At 22.0% G+C, this 21,406-nt stretch overlaps 7 protein-coding genes across 7 annotated transcripts; 2 read left to right on the forward strand and 5 right to left on the reverse strand.

Annotated features, from left to right (window-relative positions):
• Positions 1-340: 340 nt before the first annotated feature.
• PY17X_0511200 (conserved protein, unknown function) lies at positions 341-5,711 on the reverse strand (the record flags this gene model as incomplete). Its single annotated transcript, XM_022955212.1, has 16 exons — positions 341-376; positions 515-553; positions 685-792; positions 930-1,001; positions 1,259-1,297; positions 1,384-1,653; positions 1,837-1,905; positions 2,020-2,058; positions 2,150-2,286; positions 2,416-2,443; positions 2,526-2,670; positions 2,783-2,877; positions 3,057-3,122; positions 3,228-3,323; positions 3,403-3,774; positions 3,900-5,711. 16 exons carry the CDS (start codon positions 5,709-5,711, stop codon positions 341-343), a joined length of 3,423 nt encoding a protein of 1,140 aa, XP_022811668.1.
• Positions 5,712-7,002: 1,291 nt separating this feature from the next.
• PY17X_0511300 (conserved Plasmodium protein, unknown function) lies at positions 7,003-8,560 on the reverse strand (the record flags this gene model as incomplete). Its single annotated transcript, XM_022955213.2, has 3 exons — positions 7,003-7,194; positions 7,342-8,061; positions 8,417-8,560. The coding sequence occupies 3 exons, from the start codon at positions 8,558-8,560 to the stop codon at positions 7,003-7,005; spliced, it is 1,056 nt and encodes a 351-aa protein (XP_022811669.2).
• Positions 8,561-10,107: 1,547 nt separating this feature from the next.
• On the forward strand, positions 10,108-11,299 carry PY17X_0511400 (conserved Plasmodium protein, unknown function; the record flags this gene model as incomplete). Its single annotated transcript, XM_022955214.1, has 5 exons — positions 10,108-10,241; positions 10,427-10,529; positions 10,735-10,815; positions 10,932-10,992; positions 11,154-11,299. 5 exons carry the CDS (start codon positions 10,108-10,110, stop codon positions 11,297-11,299), a joined length of 525 nt encoding a protein of 174 aa, XP_022811670.1.
• A 366-nt stretch (positions 11,300-11,665) lies between these two features.
• On the reverse strand, positions 11,666-13,258 carry PY17X_0511500 (conserved protein, unknown function; the record flags this gene model as incomplete). Its single annotated transcript, XM_022955216.1, has 1 exon — positions 11,666-13,258. One exon carries the CDS (start codon positions 13,256-13,258, stop codon positions 11,666-11,668), a length of 1,593 nt encoding a protein of 530 aa, XP_022811671.1.
• Positions 13,259-14,131: 873 nt separating this feature from the next.
• Positions 14,132-16,879, forward strand: PY17X_0511600 (conserved Plasmodium protein, unknown function; the record flags this gene model as incomplete). Its single annotated transcript, XM_723305.3, has 1 exon — positions 14,132-16,879. The coding sequence occupies one exon, from the start codon at positions 14,132-14,134 to the stop codon at positions 16,877-16,879; it is 2,748 nt and encodes a 915-aa protein (XP_728398.3).
• Positions 16,880-17,609: 730 nt separating this feature from the next.
• PY17X_0511700 (uncharacterized protein) lies at positions 17,610-19,268 on the reverse strand (the record flags this gene model as incomplete). The annotated part of the gene is made up of 1 exon (XM_723306.2): positions 17,610-19,268. The coding sequence occupies one exon, from the start codon at positions 19,266-19,268 to the stop codon at positions 17,610-17,612; it is 1,659 nt and encodes a 552-aa protein (XP_728399.2).
• Positions 19,269-20,558: 1,290 nt separating this feature from the next.
• PY17X_0511800 (conserved Plasmodium protein, unknown function) lies at positions 20,559-20,768 on the reverse strand (the record flags this gene model as incomplete). The annotated part of the gene is made up of 1 exon (XM_022955217.1): positions 20,559-20,768. One exon carries the CDS (start codon positions 20,766-20,768, stop codon positions 20,559-20,561), a length of 210 nt encoding a protein of 69 aa, XP_022811672.1.
• Between the last annotated feature and the right edge of the window lie 638 nt (positions 20,769-21,406).

The following is a 21,406-nucleotide window of genomic DNA, read 5'->3' on the forward strand; positions in this document are numbered from 1 at the left end:
ATAAAACTAAAATATGTAAATAAAGTATGTATACAATATATATATCATTATATATTCACGGAATTGTATATAATCCCTAAACGAATAAAAATTATATCGTATGAAAAGGACTCATAAAGGTAAATAATAAAAATGTACACAAATAATTAGCTTCATAAATCATATAATAAATACGGAAAAAATAATACACACATTCTAATGGTTTATACATTTGCATATATTTTTGCCATTTTTTATATTTTTAATTTTTCAATAAAATGAAATAATTTAATATCGAAAGGAAATCACAACATTTATATTTTGATGTTAATTTTTAAACCCTCATTACTATGATAGGTGTTTATGAAGTTACTGTATTCTTCAAATTGTCAATACACTATAATCGAAAAAAAAAAAAAAAAGAATTTCCAAAAGTGTATAATTTTGTACAATATTTATTTCATATGGACAAATTTGCATGAATATGCACATGACACATAATGTTATATATGTATTTATTTATTTATTTATTTACATTTCCAAAAATTTTTATTTCGGCAGCTTGAGATTCAATCTAATAAAAGAAAAAAGCATAAATTATATATATATACTATATATATATTATATGTATATATAGTAGTGCACTTTGTCTATTGCTTGTTCATAATATTATGAACAAATCATATTTTTTTTTATTTATAGTACCAAGGCCAAAATATTATTTTCTGTATCATCATCAGTGTTTTTAATAGTATTTTTTATGGCCTTCAAATTGTTATATATGCTTTGTATGTTATATTCATTTTCTGATTTCTGAAAGGAAGATTAAAAAAATAAATTAATATATGAATATTATATAATTTTGTAAATTAACAAATTTAAGTACTATTACACTAAATAAATTGTCTACTAAATATATCAAACAAATAAACCTCTCATTGCATGCTTACATGTTTTCCAAACGACTTGACATAATTTTCTGTATTTTCAACGAGGTCTTCATTATGTTTTCCTTTCAAGAGCTAAACAATGAGCATATAAAAATAAATGTAAAATAAATGTAAAATATATATTAAAAAAATGAATTAATTGTGTGTATGTCAATTATTGGTAAGCCAAATGAAAGATATAATTAACTAGCCTAGTTACTAAAAAAATATATCATAGAAAATACACACACAAACACCCATCATATTTTTATTTCACAAGACAAACAACTTTCTAATTTTGAAAAATTGAAATGAAACATGCATGTTCATGTATTATTTTTTAATATTACAGCTAGTAGTTCAATCATTTTGTTTTTGCTTTTTTCCACCTAAAAAAATATAAACATATATATATATATATATGCATTTATATGCACAATTTTATATACTATATACTTTGGTGCTTTATACTAACTTCCTCGTCACTCATCCATTGCTTTTTATTAGATAAGGTATTGTCTGTTTCGCTATCTTCAGATTTTGACAAATTAGATGAACTATCTATATCCTGAGAATTTTCTTTAGATCCCTCATAAAAATCGCTATCATCTTCCTCTTCATATTCTTTTTTAAAATATTTTTTATTTTTTTTATTTTTTTTATTAATGCTTGTATCACGAGGTTTGTTCAAATGTCTGGCCCCCTTTTTAGTCTTCTTCGTTAATTTCTCTACCAAAAACTTTCTCTATAAGCATATAAAGCATATATGTATATGTATGTATATGTATCCATATATAAAGTATGTATGTATGTATGCATATGCATATGACTGTGCACCTTTAATATAAACACGCTCATACAAGCATACAATATACATAATATATATCATGATTTTAAATTATTCTTAAAAAATATTTAGTTAGCGAACATTTTTCAGAAAGCTTCCCTCTTCTTCACTCTCATTATCATCTTCGTCACAAGAGTTGTAATTTATGTGCTAAAATGTGGAGAAAGAACAAATGTGTAATCAGTCTTATGCATATATACATATATATATGTATGTGTGTGTGTGTAGGATATATTTTTATCCAATTTAATATTAGTGGAGTACATTGCTTAGGGTATTTAATTGGTCCTCAATTTTTTTTATCTAAAAAGAAAGGAAAATATATGTACATATATTTCATGAAATATTTATGTATTAAATTTATATTAACTTCCTTTCTTTTTTTCAATTTTACCTTCTCCTGTAATCCTGAATTATCTTCTTCATTTTTTTTATTAGATGATTTTTTATTGGCTACTTGACAAACATTGTTTATTTCTTTCGTCTTATCCACATTATGTGGGAAATTCTGTTCACTATTTATATTGGCTTCTGTATAAATCGTATATACATACACACATATATATATGCAACCATTAAATTTAATAAAATTAATTAACATTGAAAATATAACATTGTATTTTTCTTAACTTTTATTTGTTTCATATATTATTAAATTACCATCATTGAGGGTTTCAACTTGTTCTACCTAAAAAAAAAAAAACAAAATAAAAATATGAATGTGCATAATTAAGAAAATATTTTATTAAAAAAAATATAGAAATTTTTACCTGATTAAATTGTGACTGTAGATCATTTAGGCATAAAAATAAATTTTTTTTTCTCAAATTTTTTATTATCAATGAATGTTTATGCAATTCTTTCTCCAAATGATTAATATCATCTTCTAAAATATCTCGTGTTGGTTTGCATAAACTGAAAATATTAAAAGATCAATTACATATATGTACATGTACATACATATTATATTTTATGAAAAGACAAAATTGGCTAGCACAAAAAAAAAAAAAAAAAAAAAAAAGCTAACCATAAAGGATTTTTTCGATTTGTGTCTAAAACATGCGCCTTAACATCTTTCATTCGCTTTCTGAGTTCGTTTACTTTTACAACAATTCCATTGATCTATACATTTAAGAGCCATAAATACAAAGACATATATATGTATACATATGAAATGCACTCACACATTCTCTGAAAAACATGACAACTCATTGTTTTTAATTGCATAAAACAAAACTGTTACTAACACATATATATGTGTGTGATTATATAAAACAAATGGAAATGATTAAATTAATCACCTCGGTTAAATTCTCATTGATTATTTCTTCCAGACTTGTGACATAAAGAAGCTTTTCTTTTTTCGTCTGAACATGTTCAGAAAAAAATTAACAAAAAATAAATGTGTTAATAATAAAAATAAAATCCTGTGCACACACAAAAAATTAATTGTCTTTATCTTTTCTGCTTACATATTCATCCTCTACAATGAGAAATTTTATTTTCTCAAAAAATTCATCTATCAGATTTCTCAAATTCAAATAAAATACATTTATTGATTGGTGTACCTATGAAAAACAAAAATAATATAAAAATGTGGCATTACTTTTTTTTTTTTTTTTTTATTTTTCTTGTGAAAATAGTTACCTCGATAATAACATTTTTGGTTTGTAGAAAAATACTATCAACTGCATCAACAGAAACTTCTGATTTATTAATATTAAACATTACTTGATTATTTATGTTTTCTTTTTTTTTCAATTCTTTAATTTCCTTTTTAAATTTTTCATTTTCATCATTTAAACTAATTATTTGTTTAGCTAATACTTTTTTAACTCCAGCTATATCATGAGTTGACAAAATAGCTTTACCTAATACTTTTATTTGTTCTCTTAATTTTTCATTTTCTTTTTCAAGTTTTAAATTTTCCTTTTCATAATTTATTATTTTTTTCGGTGAAATATAATTTTTGTCTATGGCGTATGTACCAACCGTTTCACGCATTCTGTTGCATTCATTCTATATCCAAAAAAAAGTAAAAAAATTTTACAAAATAGTATCCATATTATTTAATTACATTATAACAATACAATTTTAGATATTTAAAATGTTTTTTTTTTTTTTTTTTTTTTTTTTTTTCTTACTTTGTACATTTGAGAAAGCTCATTAAGATTTTTGTTTGTTTTGGTAAGTTCAGAAACCTTGTTCTGTAAATTTTTTATTTTTTGATTCAAATTTTTTATTTGTTTATCTGATTTTTCATAATCAATAGATTCTATACTAGAAGCTTCAGTAGAACATTTATTTAATTCACTTTTATTATCACAATATTCTACTAATTTATTAATAGGAATATTATCATTTTTTTTTTCAAAATTTGTATTATTTTGTATAGGACATGTATAAGTTACTTCATGTGTGCAAATAGGGCTAGGGTGCATAATTTTTTGTTTTATATTTTTTGGAACCTTTTTTTGGATATTTATATTCTTCAAAGGAGAAACATTTTTTATATTTTTAGAATAATATGTATGAGGTGTTAAAGATCGAGTTCGAATAAATACATTATTTTTTATTGGAATATTATATGTACCATTTTTTATATTTTTTGGAGGGTTTGATAATGTATTTTTATATATTAATATTTCTGCCTTTAATTCAGGGTTCACATTTTTTTTATCATTTTTTTCTGAAATATTACATAATAGACTTTTTTTTTTGGGTTCTTTTTTTGGAAAATTATAAAATTCGGTTTTTTCATTTATTGTTACTCTATTCATTTTTTTAGAATTATTTTTTAAATGATTACTTTCATATTGTATTTTATGTACTATTCCTGGGTTAACTACATGGTTTGTATTTGCATATAAACAATTTGGTGTTTCATTGCCAATATTAATTTTATTTTGGGTTTGGAATATACGCTGATTTTGTGTATCATAATTCATATTATTGTTAGAAACTAAAAAAGTTGGCTGTATATTTTGTTGAGGAACTATTAAATGTGTTGATGGTTTTACATCTGACTGTATTATTGCATGTGTAGCAAATTGCATATTATTATAAGGGTTATTTACATTTGTAGGCATATGATCAATGTTATTATATAGATCTATTGGAATATTATATGTTCCAGAAATTTCAGATGTATTTATATATGTATCAGTTTGATTTGGTATATATTTCAAATTGTTTTGCATACTGTATTGGTTGGCATCATTATATGGGGTGCCACCATTATATGCATTGTTAATAAAAATTAAATTTTCCTCATATTGTGGATTATAGGAATTGTTATCAAATGTTACAGAATTTTGCTGTCTAATTTTTGTGGGTTCTTCATCATTTATTAAATATGCATCTGTTTCATATGTATTATATTTTTCAGATATATTATTATTACTAGATGCACTGTTTCCATCCTTTAAAATAGTTTTTTTTCTTGGCATATTTTCGTTAACAAAATTTTCAGAATTTGTATCAATTTTCTTTTCATTCTTTTTCATTTCTGTTAATCTTTTAGTGATTGCACTAAATATAGATGTTGATATATCTAAAAGTCCATTTTGTGTATCTAAATTTGAAGAATTATTTTTTTTTTCTATCTCTTTATTATTTTTTAATTTATTATCTGGTTCATTATTTAAACTATTTTCTTTATAATAATATGTTTTTTCAGATATTTCAGAACCTTTCTTATTTTCATGTAATTTGTTAATTCCATTATCAAGTTTAGTACTACGTCTATGTTGTAAAGCATTATCATTATATTCTTTAATATTTGAATCTAAATTTTGACTAGACTTTTTTTTATTCCTCTTTTCATTATGATTATCAAAAATTTCACTCATTTTTTTAAAAGAGATAGGAGATGAATTTATTGTATTGTCATTATCTTTTGTATGTATAGAATTTGAATGTGCTAATAAATTTCTATTTTCAATTTTTCCAACCATTTTTTTTTTTTTTTTTTTTTTTTTACAATTTTTTTTATTAGAATTATATAAAATTACGCAATTTATCTTCTTTACAAATTATTGCAAATATATCAAACCAAATATTTGTTTTTTCAAAAGACATTTTATTACTTCTTATATATCAAATATACAATTTTTATTTATATATTCTTAAAATGTACATTAAGATAAAATTTGCTACTATTTTTATTGTAAACAAATGTGTGAGATATGATGATAATACAAACACTGTGCAAAAAAATAATATATTAAAAAAAATTAAACTAAAAATTAAAAAAATTAAACTAAAAATTAAAAAAAATTAAACTAAAAAATTAAATTAAAAAAAAATGTTAAGCGTATAAAATGGGTAAAATACAATTCTAGAATAAATAGAAGAATACAAAAAGAGGAAAATACAAGAGGAAAATACGAAGAAAATACAAGAGGAAAATACGACAATTTTGTATTTAATTCCTTTTTATTATAAACCTTGACAATTTTATTATTTTGCACTATTATCACCTTTTAATGTTTCTCAAAAAATAGATAATTATGTAAATATGCAATGTGTGTATTACCATTTTTCCACAATTTTTCCACAATTTTTCCACAATTTTTCCACAATTTTTTTTCATCATTTTTATTTTCCCACAATTTTTCCCGCCATTTTTCACGTATAAAATTTGAATATTATATTTCCGCCCATGTTTCAAATTTTACTTGCAATAATACAAGAAACCGAATAAAAGATATGTAAAAAATAGTTGTGTAAAAATATAAATTAACTAAACAGCTAATGGCTAATATATAAATAAATACCACAACAAACTGTCTAAATTTGTAAGCATGTATGAATTATATCCTTATATTCAAATAGGAAAAATAAAATGTAGTAAAATAAAATATATACAATATGGTAAAATATGGAAAAATGTAGTAAAATAAAATATGGTAAAAATGTAGTAAAATATGGAAAAATATAGCAAAATAATTTAGGGACAAAAAAAAGTTAATAATAAATGTATATTATATATTTACATTGCGTATATAAAAATACAAAATATATGTCTGTACACACATACATATTTTTACATTGTATATGATTGAAATGGAAAATGCATGAAAATTATTATATATACTAACAAAACGCTTATAAAAATAGAATTTTGCTACAATACCGAAGCGTATACATATGCATGCGTATACATATGCATATGCATACATGATAAAGGACAAAATTATAATTTTTCTTATTCAAAGATTTATAATAGTAAAAGGGTTGCTCATTTTATTGCATCGATTTTTGTAATAATTTTAATTTCTGTTTTTCTTTTTGTTTTAATTTGTCTTGTTGTTTTTTTTTTAAATTTTCTTCCTTTTCAACAATAGCTATAATATCATCAACTTTACCTCCTTTTTTTTTTTTTTTATTTTGAATTTTATTCATTAATAATTTTATTTTTTCACTAACTCCGATTTCCTATAAAATATTAACAGCAATTAGTCGCATATGCTCAGGCACACACACATGCACGTGTACATAAATATATACATGTATAACATGCAAATATAGCTAATTATCCAATTATTATTATTTTTGTTATTTTTGTTATTTTCTATAGCTCACCTTTACATCATCTTCATTCTTATTATTTATATCACACGAATCAACCTGCTTAATTTGGGACATATTTTGACTATTTGCAGATTTCTCTTTATCATCATCATTTATATTTCCGTTACCTTTTTTATTTTCATCTTTATCATCGTCATTTATATTTCCGTTACCTTTTTTATTTTTTTTTTTTTTTTTTTTCAATTTATTAACATTTTCATTATCATCACATTTCTGATCATTGCCATTTCTGTCTTTACCCATTGGGGAGTCTGTAGGTTCATTTTCGCTCCGTTTTTCATTCTGTTTTTCGCTCTGTTTTTCGTTCTGTTTTTCATTCCGTTTTTCGCTTTCAGGATTTATATTTATGTTATTACTTTGTGCGAATTCTAATAATATATTGTCAAACTTTCCTTTTTCTTTTTTTTTTTTTTTCTTTTTTTCTGGTAAATTAGGCTTATTTTTATTAGGAGTATTATTAATCTTTTTTCCATTTATATTCATTTTATTTGAATTTAAATTATTTTCTTCATTTTCGATTTCTTCTGAGTCATCAGAATCACTACTACTATATTCATCACTTTCTTCGATAACTTTTTTTTTTTTTTTTTTTTTTTTTTTTTCCTGATTTTTATTTATTCCATTTCCACCTTGTTCCTTTAATTTATCAACTTCATAAAAAAACTCATCATACTCATCAACCATATCTGCCCACGAGGTATATTTACTTATCTGCAATGGGAAGGGGTCAGCCATTTAAATTTACGCTAGCACTACATGCATACATACATACAACATCGGAATTACACACTACGAGCATACAACATCGTCACTACGAACATACAGCATCGTCACTACGAACATACAACGTCGTCACTACGAACATACAACATCGTCACTACGAACATACAACATCGTCACTACGAACATACAACATCGCCACTGCATCGCCACTACGAACATACTGGGACACTGCGCGTGCACATCGTTTGGGTGCCGCTTTGCGCAGTTCCCTCTTTTTCTCTTTTTCTATTTTTTATTTTTCATTTTTCTATTTTTATTTTTTATTTTTCCATTTTCAACTTACGTCAAAGGAAAAGTTAGCCACCTCCTTTTTCTCATTTTCCTTGCCCTTTTCTTTTTTTTCTTGGTCTTCTTTAATTTGTTTGCTTTTTTTTTTTATTTTGTCCTCGTGCCTTAATATCTGGAACATGTTACTTCTCGAATTCATTCTGAATAAAACTTATTACAAAAAAAAAAAAAAAAACTTAATCTTATTTATGTGTGTGTAAAATATAAAATAACCAAAATATGTGTGCATAAATAGCCACCTATTATCAAATTTTGCTCTTTTTTTTTTTTATTCACTATAAAAATATATAAAAGAAAAAAAATAATTCTCAATCTCACAAATTTTATTAAAACCCACAAACCCTATATATCATATTTATCCACTTTCAAATTAATGTATTGCTTTCTTATGCATATACAATGCATATACATATATATATATAGGATTTATTTTTGGATTTTTTTTTGGATTTTTTTGGATTTTTTTTTTTTTTTTACTATGAATTTGGCAAACAAATTATCAAAATCAATAATATTTATACATGAGAATTAAAAAGGGATAAATATTTTATACATAAAAATAAATATACTATAAGTTTTAAATGTAAAATAAACATATACATGTATTAATTGGTTATATATGTGTATATTTTCTATGATTTAAAATATAAATAAAAACAAAAAAATAATTATTTTGTTGTGATGTTTTCAAAACTAACCAATATTATTAATTTTAAATAAATTTATAAACATTATAACAATTGTATAGGCATATATATATATATTCAACTTAAATGTGGATTAAAAAAATAGCTAAATTAAGTTATACTATTTTATTTAAAAACAAAATCATGTAAAAAAATATTATATATTTTAGAATTATATAATAATATTTCGAAGAAATTATAAATATTATATATATTACTATAACATAACAATATTTAATATTCGCCAGGATTATAATTTAGTGCTATAAAACCGTAAACATATTTTATATGTTGTTATTTTAAAACATCCTAAACTATTTATATAAAGATTTTTATTTCATTGAAAAGGGTATAATGTATAACATACCTATCATCTTTTATCTTATCATAAAATGTATAGCAATATGGCAATATAGAATATGGCAATATAGAATATAGCAAATAGCAATATAGCAATACAGTAATACATTATATATAATGCATATGTAGAATCATGGCGTATGCATTTTTTTTGTTTTTTTGTTTTTTTATTTTTTTGCTTTTCCCTTTTTTATTTTTTATTTTTTCCCTTTTTTTTATTTTTTATTTTTTACAAAGTTCCTCCGAAAAATGTAGATATACAAACATTGCAATAGGTTACATAAAAATGATGATGATAATAATCTTAGCATTTTTTAATGTTGCGTAAAATTAATATTTATATAAAAATCATAAAAAAATATTAAATGTAAAATAAGAGTTGGTATTTCGTCAAAATTTAAGGGTCGCTTTGGGTTAACATGTAAATATTCCAATTTAACATTTTTATTCTTAAAAAAAAAAAAAAAAAAAAAAAAAAAAAAAAAAAGTATATGTATATGTATATATATATATGTGGTACCCTTTTTAATCGTCTTTTTCCAAACTATTATTATAATAATTATTTTCTTATTTCTATATTTTGTCATAATTTCTAATTTTGTTTTATTTGTTACATTTTGTTCGTTCCAATTTTATAAACATGCAGTCTGAAATACTTAAAGAAAACGATGTGAATAAAATTATCCTAAATCTAATGGAAACAAAAAAAAAACAAGTCTTACCTTCCCCAAAAAATAATAAAAAACAAAATTTAAATAAAAATGATGTTAAAAGGTTAAATAAAACTTATCATCAAAATATTCTTATTTTAAACAACAAAAAAAAAGCACAATAATTCATTCAACTGTCATTACGCATATATATATATATATATATATATATATATATATTTATTTATTTATGTGTGCATATCTATATACATTTTAATTCGCTCTATTTTTTTACATTTCATATAATAGTACTATTGAAGCTTTTTTCAAAGAACAAGAGCAAATCTACAAGGCAGAAGAAAGCCTTACGATCAAATGTTTAGAAACTGAAATAAGAGATAAAGAAAAGGAAGTAAAAAAAAAAAAAAAAAAAAATAAAAAATAAAAAATAAAAAAATAAAAAATAAAAAAATAAAAAATAAAAAATAAAAAATAGATTTATGCTTGTACTTCTTCGTTTGCACACATTTATATACACTGGTTTTAACCCCTCATATTTATTTATCTATTTATTTATCTATCTATTTATTTATCTATTTATTTATCTATTTTGATAGCTTAATGAATATTATACTTATTGCCAAAATTATAAACAAACATATAAAAATAATTTCAATAATATTGTTAAACAAACAGAGGTTAGTATATACTTTTATTTTTTTGGTTGCCCATTTTTGGGTTAAATATTATTTCCTACATTTTTTACGAAAATAACATGTCCTCTACAAACTATATATGCATTTTTTTTATTCAGGAAATAAAAAAAGAACTTAAAGATATGCATATCGAATATATAGATAGTAAAATACTTTTAGGTATAAGCAAAAGCCAGTTATATATTCCTACCATTTTTAACACAATATATATCAACATGTGTATATTTATCAACATGTGTATATTTATCAACATGTGTATATTTATCAACATGTGTATATTTATCAACATGTGTATATATATGGCACATATTTTTTCATAGAAAATAAAAGAAAAATCGAATTAGAGTCTATGCTAAATTTTTATAAAGACAAATTATTAGACATTAAAAATCAATGGGAAAATAAAACATTTTGTGATGAAAATATAAAAAATATTGTTTATGATATATTGGGAGTAATAGATTAGTTCTCAATTTTTTGACATTGGCAATGCTGCTCTGTTTGTTCTGTTTTTTTCTGTTTTTTTTCATTTTATTATTTTTTTTTTATTATTTTTTTTTTTATTATTTTTTTTATTTTTTTGTGCTTAAACACCTAAAGTGGTGCACTTTTGATAAAAATATTTCGTTACCAAACAAATTCATCTCCAAGCATTGCGAGGCTTTTACAACGCCGTGGGCCCAACAAGCGTAAAGCGCAAGACGTGAAACGTAAAACGTAAAACGTAAAGCGTAAAACGTAAAACATAAAACAATGTAAGACGTAAAATGTAAGACAATGTAAGACAAAATATAACACAAAATATAGCACAAAATGAGAGATGCTGTGCTCGCTAGCAATCGCTCAAATCGTCCATGTCGTCATAAATGTTTTTTCGTGGCTTATTAAAAAGTTGGAGTAAAATTATATTTTTCCCATTCGAAATAAATCGGAGAATAATTTTAAATTTTATTTGTGTTTTTTCTTTATATTGTTCAGGAGCAAAAACATAGGCATTTAAAATGTCGGATCGCAAAAGTAGCTTTTCAAATTTCATAATTTTTTTTTTTTCTTGATTTGATATGTTTGTAATTAAAATACAATTTTCACTTATACTATTTATTTTTTGAATATTTAAAAAACAAAATTTTATATTTTTCATTAAAAAGGTATTACGGAAATTCTCCTTATTATTATTATTATCATTATCATTATTATCTTCATCATAATCATCGTTTTTAAATATTTTCTCCAACTCTTGACCATTAATTAGACTTAAATTAATCGGAGATGATATTCCTCCTTTTTTAAAACCCTTTTCATTTGGTTTATCCATTATTTTGTTATCATCACTTTCCTTTTCATCACATAATTCCCATTTAATAAATGATAATGCACTATGTTTGTTATTTTTTTCTTCATTAATACTAATTGGCATTGTTTCAATCATCTTTTTCATATTTTCATTTGCTTGTCTTATGGAATTTTTATTTTCATCTATTCCTAAAAAATATACTTTATTTAAATTATCATTTTTATTTATATTTATTTCATTTAACACACTATAAAAACAAGACGGAGAGTGCATTGGGAATGTTAAAATAGGATAATTAATACTTGGCGACCCATTAGGTATTGATAATAAAATACTGATAAGTTCAATAAGTAATGTACCATCATTACAAAATGGGTCAATAATATATAACTTTTTTATCGGATTTATATATTTAGCAATATTTATTTTAAATGCACCTGATGCTACTATTGTACCTTTTAATGAATGTTTACTTTTATATACTTCATATATTCGTTTATTTAAATCGTTACTTAAATTTATATATATACTCAATTCATTATATTTAAATAACACATTTATTTTTAATGGCGGTAACTTATAAGGATTTATTTTTTTTTTTTTTAAAAATATATTTTGGTCACCATTCTTTTCTATATATATCTGTTGTTGTCTTTTAATAACATTTAATATAATATTTTTTAACATACATGTATGATATAGCCTAGATTTAATACTTATTATAGCTATTTGTGGCTCGATATAAATATTACTAAAAGGAATATACAACGACCAATTTATATTTTTCACATCATTTATAAAATTTTTTTCATATGCACAAAAGGAATTATGTATTTGTAATCGAATTTGTTCGATACTTCGACTATTTATTAATAATTTATATAAATATACTAAATTCGATTCAATCTCTACATTATTCTCATTAAAAACATGACTATATCTATCCTCATATATATTATCTTCGAATGGCAAAATATTATCATTTTTATAAGGTACTAAACACGAATATTTATATACTTCTATCTCTTTGTGGTTTACTAAGCTTGTGACATTACTGTTATAAGCTCGCCTCCAGATTCTCCCCAATTTGCATTTCACAAAGGTTTTCCTAAAAGTATGCTGTAAGGTCATTTTATATTTCCATGTTTAAGCCATCCATTCACTCGATGCTATATATTTATGTAATTTATTTGTTATTTCATATTCCTTTATTGGATGTTTCTTTTATATTTTATATTTTATATTTTTAAATTTGATTTTTTTTTTTTTTTTTACAGCTTTTTTACTATCTTTTAGCTATATTATTATTTTTTATTATTTTTGCATGACTTGTTAATAAAATTACGGAGGAAAAAAAATATTCGTAGCAAATATTATGAACATGAAAGAAAAAATAACATATTTATAGAATGAAAAAAAAAGTTGTTTATGCACTATTTTTAAATACTGATATGTTAAGGCATTTTATTATGTGTGTGTTTGCATTTTATTACTTTATTTATTATTTTATTTATTACTTTATTTATTACTTTATTTATTACTTTATTTATTACTTTATTTATTACTTTATTATTTTTCTTTAATGTGTATTCCTATTTTGTAAATAAACAAAAAAATAATATTACGATACAACTTTTTATTTTATTTGGTTTATTCATTTTATTCATTTTTTCGTATCCCACAAAAACAAAAATACAGAAAAACATTGTTCTACATAAAGCCACGTCAGATTAAAAATAGCTATTTGTTGAAACAAAACACAACAACAAAGCGGAATACATATTTATTTATTATGCATTATGAATAAATGGAGGCAAATACGAAGAGTTGGATCATGATACACAATAATATGTTCCGAAAGTTTTATTTTTTTTCCTTTTTTTATTTTTTATACTTTTTCGTATATTAAAAAACGAAAAGAAAATCGCAATATTGTTTATACAAAAAGCATATGTGTGTATGTATACATATCCACATATATAATATAATGTTATATTGGTCGGGATGGAATTAGTAATAAAGACACCATATATAGAAATATTTGAAAAAATATTAAAATTATTTGCATCCATTTCTGAAAATATAAATTTTCGATTAACAATAAATAAACTAGAATTGAGTGGAACGAATAATATAAGCAACCATTTAATAATAACTATTGATAAACAATTTTTTAAATTAAGCAATGTAAATTATGATGGCCAAATGGTAGTAACTGGGACTGTAAATTCAAAAGATTTCTATAATTGTATATTTAGTAATCAGATAGTTAAGGGATTAAAAAGTCAAGGAAATTATGCACACAATCAGAACAAAAGTAGTAATAATAATAATGAAGAAATTTCTAATAATTATAAAAAAATTCAAAAAAAGAACTCAAGTAATAATAATGAAATCACAACAAGTTTAAATGTTTCTAAATTAATTTTAAAATTTAATAAAGAAAATACTAGTTTAGAAATAGGAATAAAATTTAAAAGATATAACACATATTGTAGTGCAGTAATAAAAATACGATCTTACAATAGCCCATTAAAAAGTTATATGTATAAAAATGAATCTCTTATACAAATAGAACCAACACTTTTTCTCCTTAATCTAAAAGATTTATCAAATGAAAGAAATATATTTTTAAAAAGCACCGATAACTCATTTATTATAAGTGCATTAGAAACATCAGATTTCAGTTTAAATAAAGAAAAAGTTAAAAAAGAACAATTTTTTTATAATAATAAAAAAATTAGTATCCCATTAAATAAAACAATATACTTTTTCAAAAACAAAAAATTTGAAGATCATAGTATGTCTTTACCACTTAATGAATTAAAAAATATAATTAAGTTTTGTTCTGATTTAAATTTATTATGTTTATTTTCCACAAAAAATTTTAAGGAAAATGTTATTATATATTTTGGAGATATAATTACAAATATCTTAAAAAGAAACAAAAAAAAAATATATAACATCAAAAAAGAAATGAACCAAATAAGTTTACATGAAAATACTTATAAAAAAAAAGACACTTTATGTGATGATCAAAATTGTTACGAAACTGAAAACTTTGAAGAATTTTCTTATGAACAATTATCAGAATATTCAAACAATAATGAAATAACATCATGTATATATTATATATCAGATAATAGCAATTCTAGTGATGACTATAATTCTAGTTTTGATGAAATGGAAGAAGACACTACTTTTTCATCTGAACATGAAATAAAAAATAGCATTTCCAGACCAAATATTAAGACAACATCTACTTATAATAATTATAGTAATAATTACGATACAAATTATAATGATATAATAACGGGCTATATTCATTTTAGTTCCTTTTTTAATATATCTTGCAATTTTAATGAAAATATATCTTATAAAAATTGTTTTTTTCAAACTAATAATGTAGATGTATATCCTAAAGAAAAGTTAACTGCACATATACCGAATGAAGAAAAACAAGTCATAAATGATGATCATATAGAAAAAGAAAAAAAAACCCAGAAAGATAAACATATAGACAATATATCGAACGATTTTATACACAAAAAAATCAATACATTAAATCTAAAAATAAATAAAAGTAATGATAATACAACAAATCAGAATGAAGAAGAAAATAAAATTAATAAACAAATGGAATCAAAAAATAATAATATAAATGAACTTAATATACCTTTTGAGGATTCTAAAAAAAAGTTTAAAAAAAACAATTTTTTTTATAAAGATAATTTTAAAACAGATGAAGATGATATGGAAAAACATGGAAAAGACATACCACTAAATGTAAATAAAGAAGAAAATATATTTAAGGAAAAATATGAAAAAGAAAATGATAATATTAAACAAATAAACGAATCTGAATATTTTAATTATGATAAATTTATGAGTAAAGACAACATTTCCGATGTTTATATAAATATGGATTTACAAATAAAAAAACTTAATAAAACATTAAAAAATATAAATAAATATAAAAAAAAAAAACCATTAATAAGCAAAAAATCGAACAACGGTATTTTTTATTCTAACGACCATAATAATTTTATAAAACCATTAATAAGCAAAAAATCGAACAACGGTATTTTTTATTCTAACGACCATAATAATTTTATAAAACCATTAATAAGCAAAAAATCGAACAACGGTATTTTTTATTCTAACGACCATAATAATTTTATAAAACCATTAATAAACAAAAAATCGAACAATGATATTTTTTATTCTAACGACCATAATAATTTTAAAATGAAAAGGAAGAGATCAAATAATTTTATTCCAAATTTAAAAAATATACAAATAAATAATAATAGTTATGCAAGTAGCATATGTAGTAGTGGAACCGAAAAATATGTTAGTAATAAAAATAGAGCAATACAAAGTGATACTTATTATTCATTTAGTGATGATAGTTTAGTAGAAAAACCACAAAATGAAAATAATATTGGTCATATAAATTATATAAAATATTTTGATAATGTATATTCCAAATATGATTTATGTAATAATTTCGAAAAATTGAAAAATAATATAAATAATAATTCTTATAAAGAATATGATCCTTATATAGATAATTATCATAAATGTATAAATATTTCACCATTAAATTATAATAAAAGTTCAAAATATAGACGAATAAATACTGATATTAATAATGAAGTAATAAAAGGTAATATTCCAAATCATATAAATTATAAAAATAATAATAAACTATTTTATAACAATAATCTTATATATAAAAAAACATGCTAATCTTATTAAACCCTCATCTTTTCATATCTGCTCATATATTTAATCATATAATATAAGACGAAAATAATACAATATATCATTGATAATCCCAATCTCACATAAATTTATCACCTTTTATTTATTAACCATTTGTTATTACTTCTTTAATTATTAATATTTTTATAATTTTTTAAAGTACATTTCCTGAACAACATTTCACTTTGTAATAATGTGTGCATATATGTATATACATAATTCCATCTATATTTATCATCCGAAACCCTCACCCTTCCATTTTGAGGTAGTTATATATAGAGGCATGCTAATTAGCTTCACATCCGTTGAATGAACAATTTTCATCACATTAAAGATTTTCAAGCACAATATAAGCATTACAGCCATTTTATATGATTAAGTGTTATACATATAAATATTAATTTTTACAAAATATATATTTATCAAAATTTTAAGAATTTTTCTTATAAAAAAATATAATAATCTTATAATATGTCTAAGTTTTGGGGATGCTTCGAAAATTTATGATTAGAATAATATATTTTTATTCTTCATATTAAACATCCTGGAATATATCATAAAATATTTTCTTTTCTCACACACATTTTTTTTTTTGCATAATAATATGAACAAACTAGCCAAAACTTTTTTTTTTTGCATGAACTGTTCAGGCATATATCATAAAAATGTATATTTATGTATAATTTGTGGAATGGACATATTTACTAAAGAAAAATTATCTGATTATTTCATAACAATTTTCAAAGGGAAAAAGTAAAGGTAAATTGTTATCATTGTTTTTTGGAAAAACATTCCATAATCTTATTGTTTCATCTGGAGATCCAGAAACAAGAGAAGTTCCATCAGGACTTAATGCTGCATATAATACTCTTAATTTATGATCTGTTAAGGCTGAGATTTTATTTAAGTTAGGATAATTCCATATAATAATTTGGCTATGTGTGTAACTATGTGTTGATATAAATTCTTTCGTATTTTTAGACCATAAAATATTTGAAACTTGAGAATTAGTATTTATACTATTTATACATTCTCCATTGTTAACATTCCAAAAATATATTTTTTTATCAGCTGACCCTCCACCAGTTGTTAATAAATTATGATCATGTGGACACCATGAAATAGCTTTAACAGCAGCTTTATGTTTTGTAAAATGAAAAATTGAATTATTTTTATTATGATCCCATAAATATATAGAATTATCATTACTTCCTGATGCTAACAATTTACCATTATAATTCCATTGTAATCCACAAACTTCGGATGTATGCTTTTCATATTTTATATAATTACTATCTTTAGTTCGTACATCACAATTTATTATTGTGTTATCTCGACTGCCTGTTGTTAATATATTATAATACCAACATAATGAACCAACTCTTAATTTATGATTTTTATATTTTCTTATTTTAATACCCTTTTCAATATCCCATATTTCTACTGCACCGTTTGATAACCCAACCGCCAAATAATTACCAAATATATTCCATTTTAATGATGTTATATTTTTTTTAATATCATTTTTTTTTTTTTTTTTTTCATTTTTTCTTTTTTTATTTAATATGCTTAAATCAAATAATTCATATTTTTTACATGTATAACTATTCCACATATATAATTTATCATTTAACCCAACTGCAATCATATTCCTTTTTGACCAATCTAATAAATTCAAATAAAAATTGTCTTCTAATTTTGGGGCACTTAAAACTTTATATGGCTTACTACATATTTTTCTTTTTTCATTTTTATCATTATAAAAAATATGTGATGGATACATAAAAGAATAAGTTGTTATTGGGTTATCTATACACATATTTTTATTTTTTTCATGGTTATATATATATTTATATTCATTTTCAAATAAAATATTTTCCTCAAAATTTGAATTATCATTGAGATAGTTATTATTTAAGATATTTTTTGGAGAATACATAATTTCACTTTTTTTAAAACCCATCTTTTTATGGTTTCGTCCCTTTTTAATATAATCTAAATTGTTTAAATTTCTAAAAAAATTACTATTCCAATTATTATAATTTTTGTCATTGTTTGAGATCATAGCTCTCTTTAATGTATATTCATCTATTTTTATATTATCTTCATTTTCTCGACTATATCTTGTTTTATAAATATAATTGTAATGTAAATTACTATCTTCTATATCTGATTCATATTCGTCTATTATGTTATGTTTGAAAATATTTTTATATAGATCTAAATTAGATACTGAAAAACTTCCTAACTTTTTATTTGGAATACATATTTCTTTATTTTTATTTTCATTTTTATTTTTATTTTCATTTTCTTTTAATAGACCCCCAAACAAGTTATTACCCACCTTTCCATTTGTTATAAATTCACAAAACATTTTTTATTCATTACTGTTATATCTATTATATATGACCATCCACTTAACAAACAAATTCACATGCACACATAATAAAAATATTACTATGTTCGTTAGTTTTAGCTCGATATATTGGCTTTACCAGAGCAGTAGACAGCCCATAGTTGGCAAAGTAAAAATCATTTTATTTCTTCGCGTATTTCTTCGCGTATTCCTTCCCGTATTTTATTTGGCTATTCACATTTTTATCCTTATATGCTTTTTCTAAAAATGTAAAAATACATTCATCCCTAAATTGTTGTTCTATGGAATACTAGCTAAATGCCCAAATTGCACACAAAAAATAAACCAACAAATTATAAAAATTGTAAAAATTATAAAAATAAGAATTGTAAAAATATTAACATGCGCTTATCAAATAAGGATATAAAATAAAACAGACATGACCAGAGTAAAAGGTTCCCTATAATTCTGTAAATCGATAGGACCAATTATGCATATTAGCAATATTTTCTCCTAAAAAATTTCTCCATATATTTTTATTTATCCGCTTAAGTAATATCGCATAAAAAAAAAAAAAAAGACAAATTGAATAAAAAAATTATGTACTTTTTTTAAAAAAATATCTCTATTTTTTATTCATTTTAAAATATATTAATTTATATCTCTTTTTATCAAATATAAAATAAGCTACTATTTTTTATACATAATTGCCAACTATCCTAAAAGGCGCTACAATTTTTTGATGACATTTCAAATATATATCGATATATATAATGAAGTTATAAATTTTTATAAATTTTTATAAATTTTATTTATTTATTTATTTATTTTTAATTATCGAAAAAGACAAATATATAGACATATTATTAATGTCCTTATAATCGTTTTCATAAATAAGGAATAATTCCATTTTATATTTTCTTAAAAAAATATACGAATTTAAAATATTTGCATTAGTTTTAAATTTATAAAAAAAAAAAAAATGATAAAAAGACGAATGAAGTAGTAATACGGCAATGGTTATTTACAATCAAATGAAGACATAAAAAAAGAAGAGAGTCAAAAAAAAAAAATAAGTTGTATATTTATCTTAAAAAAAATTATTAACATTTTTTTTTTGTCTAAATGGAAATTCTGAAAATTTAAATTATTCCTTTTTTTGCTAATTTGGCATTTTTAATTCTGATCTATTATGATGGTCCTTTTATTCAATTATTCTTCAAGATCCTTGGAATGGATGTAAATTATTAATTTATTTATCTCCCCATTTGGTTTCTTATAATGTTCAAAATATCAACAGAAATATTATCATCTTCCCTCACAACTTTTTATTAACAAATCAGCTGAACATAAAAAAATTGAAGCAATTGATGTTATTGTAAGAGTTACACAATCACATAATGCTTCAGTTAAATTACAACATGGATCTTTTGAACGTGGGGTTTCATATAATACATATCCTGGATAATATATTGGGGTATATATCGTATCATATGTGTAATATTGTTTGTAATACATTGTAATAAACTTAAAAAAAATAAAAAAAATAAAAAAAATAATAAAAAATAATAAAAATAATAAAAATAATAAAAAATAAATCAATATGGTACACTATAATATGTAGTAATACCTTTTGATGTGTATATAAAAATATGTGGTTTTAAATATTTTCGAATCTTATCTTTTTCGAATTTTAATTTTTTCGAATTTTATTTTTTCTCTTTTCGTAATTGTTAAAAATGTGTTTTAAATATAACTCTCTACAATTGTTCTTAAAAAATAAAATTAAATAACTACGTTTCCTTAAATTTTTTACACAAAAAATAGACAGAAATATAAACGCTGTAATTTAAATTTTTCATTGACAAAAAAAATTTACAACTCCAGTGATAAATTAAAATGAAATTATAAAAATGTTAATATAATATATTAAAAAGGTATAAAAAAAAAAGCTACTTGCTCAGAAACTTCTTCCATGGTCAGAAAATTGTCTACATAGTAAGAAAAATATCTTACACAGTAAGAAAAATACCTTACATGTTCAGAAAAAATTCACCTTTTTATTTTTTTTGCATGCATAATATACCAACTTTTTTTTTTTTTTTTAATTTGGCTTAAAAAAACAATAAATATAATATTCATAATATTGCTATCGA

Source organism: Plasmodium yoelii (assembly GCF_900002385.2).
Source record: "Plasmodium yoelii strain 17X genome assembly, chromosome: 5".
Taxonomy (NCBI): domain Eukaryota; phylum Apicomplexa; class Aconoidasida; order Haemosporida; family Plasmodiidae; genus Plasmodium; species Plasmodium yoelii.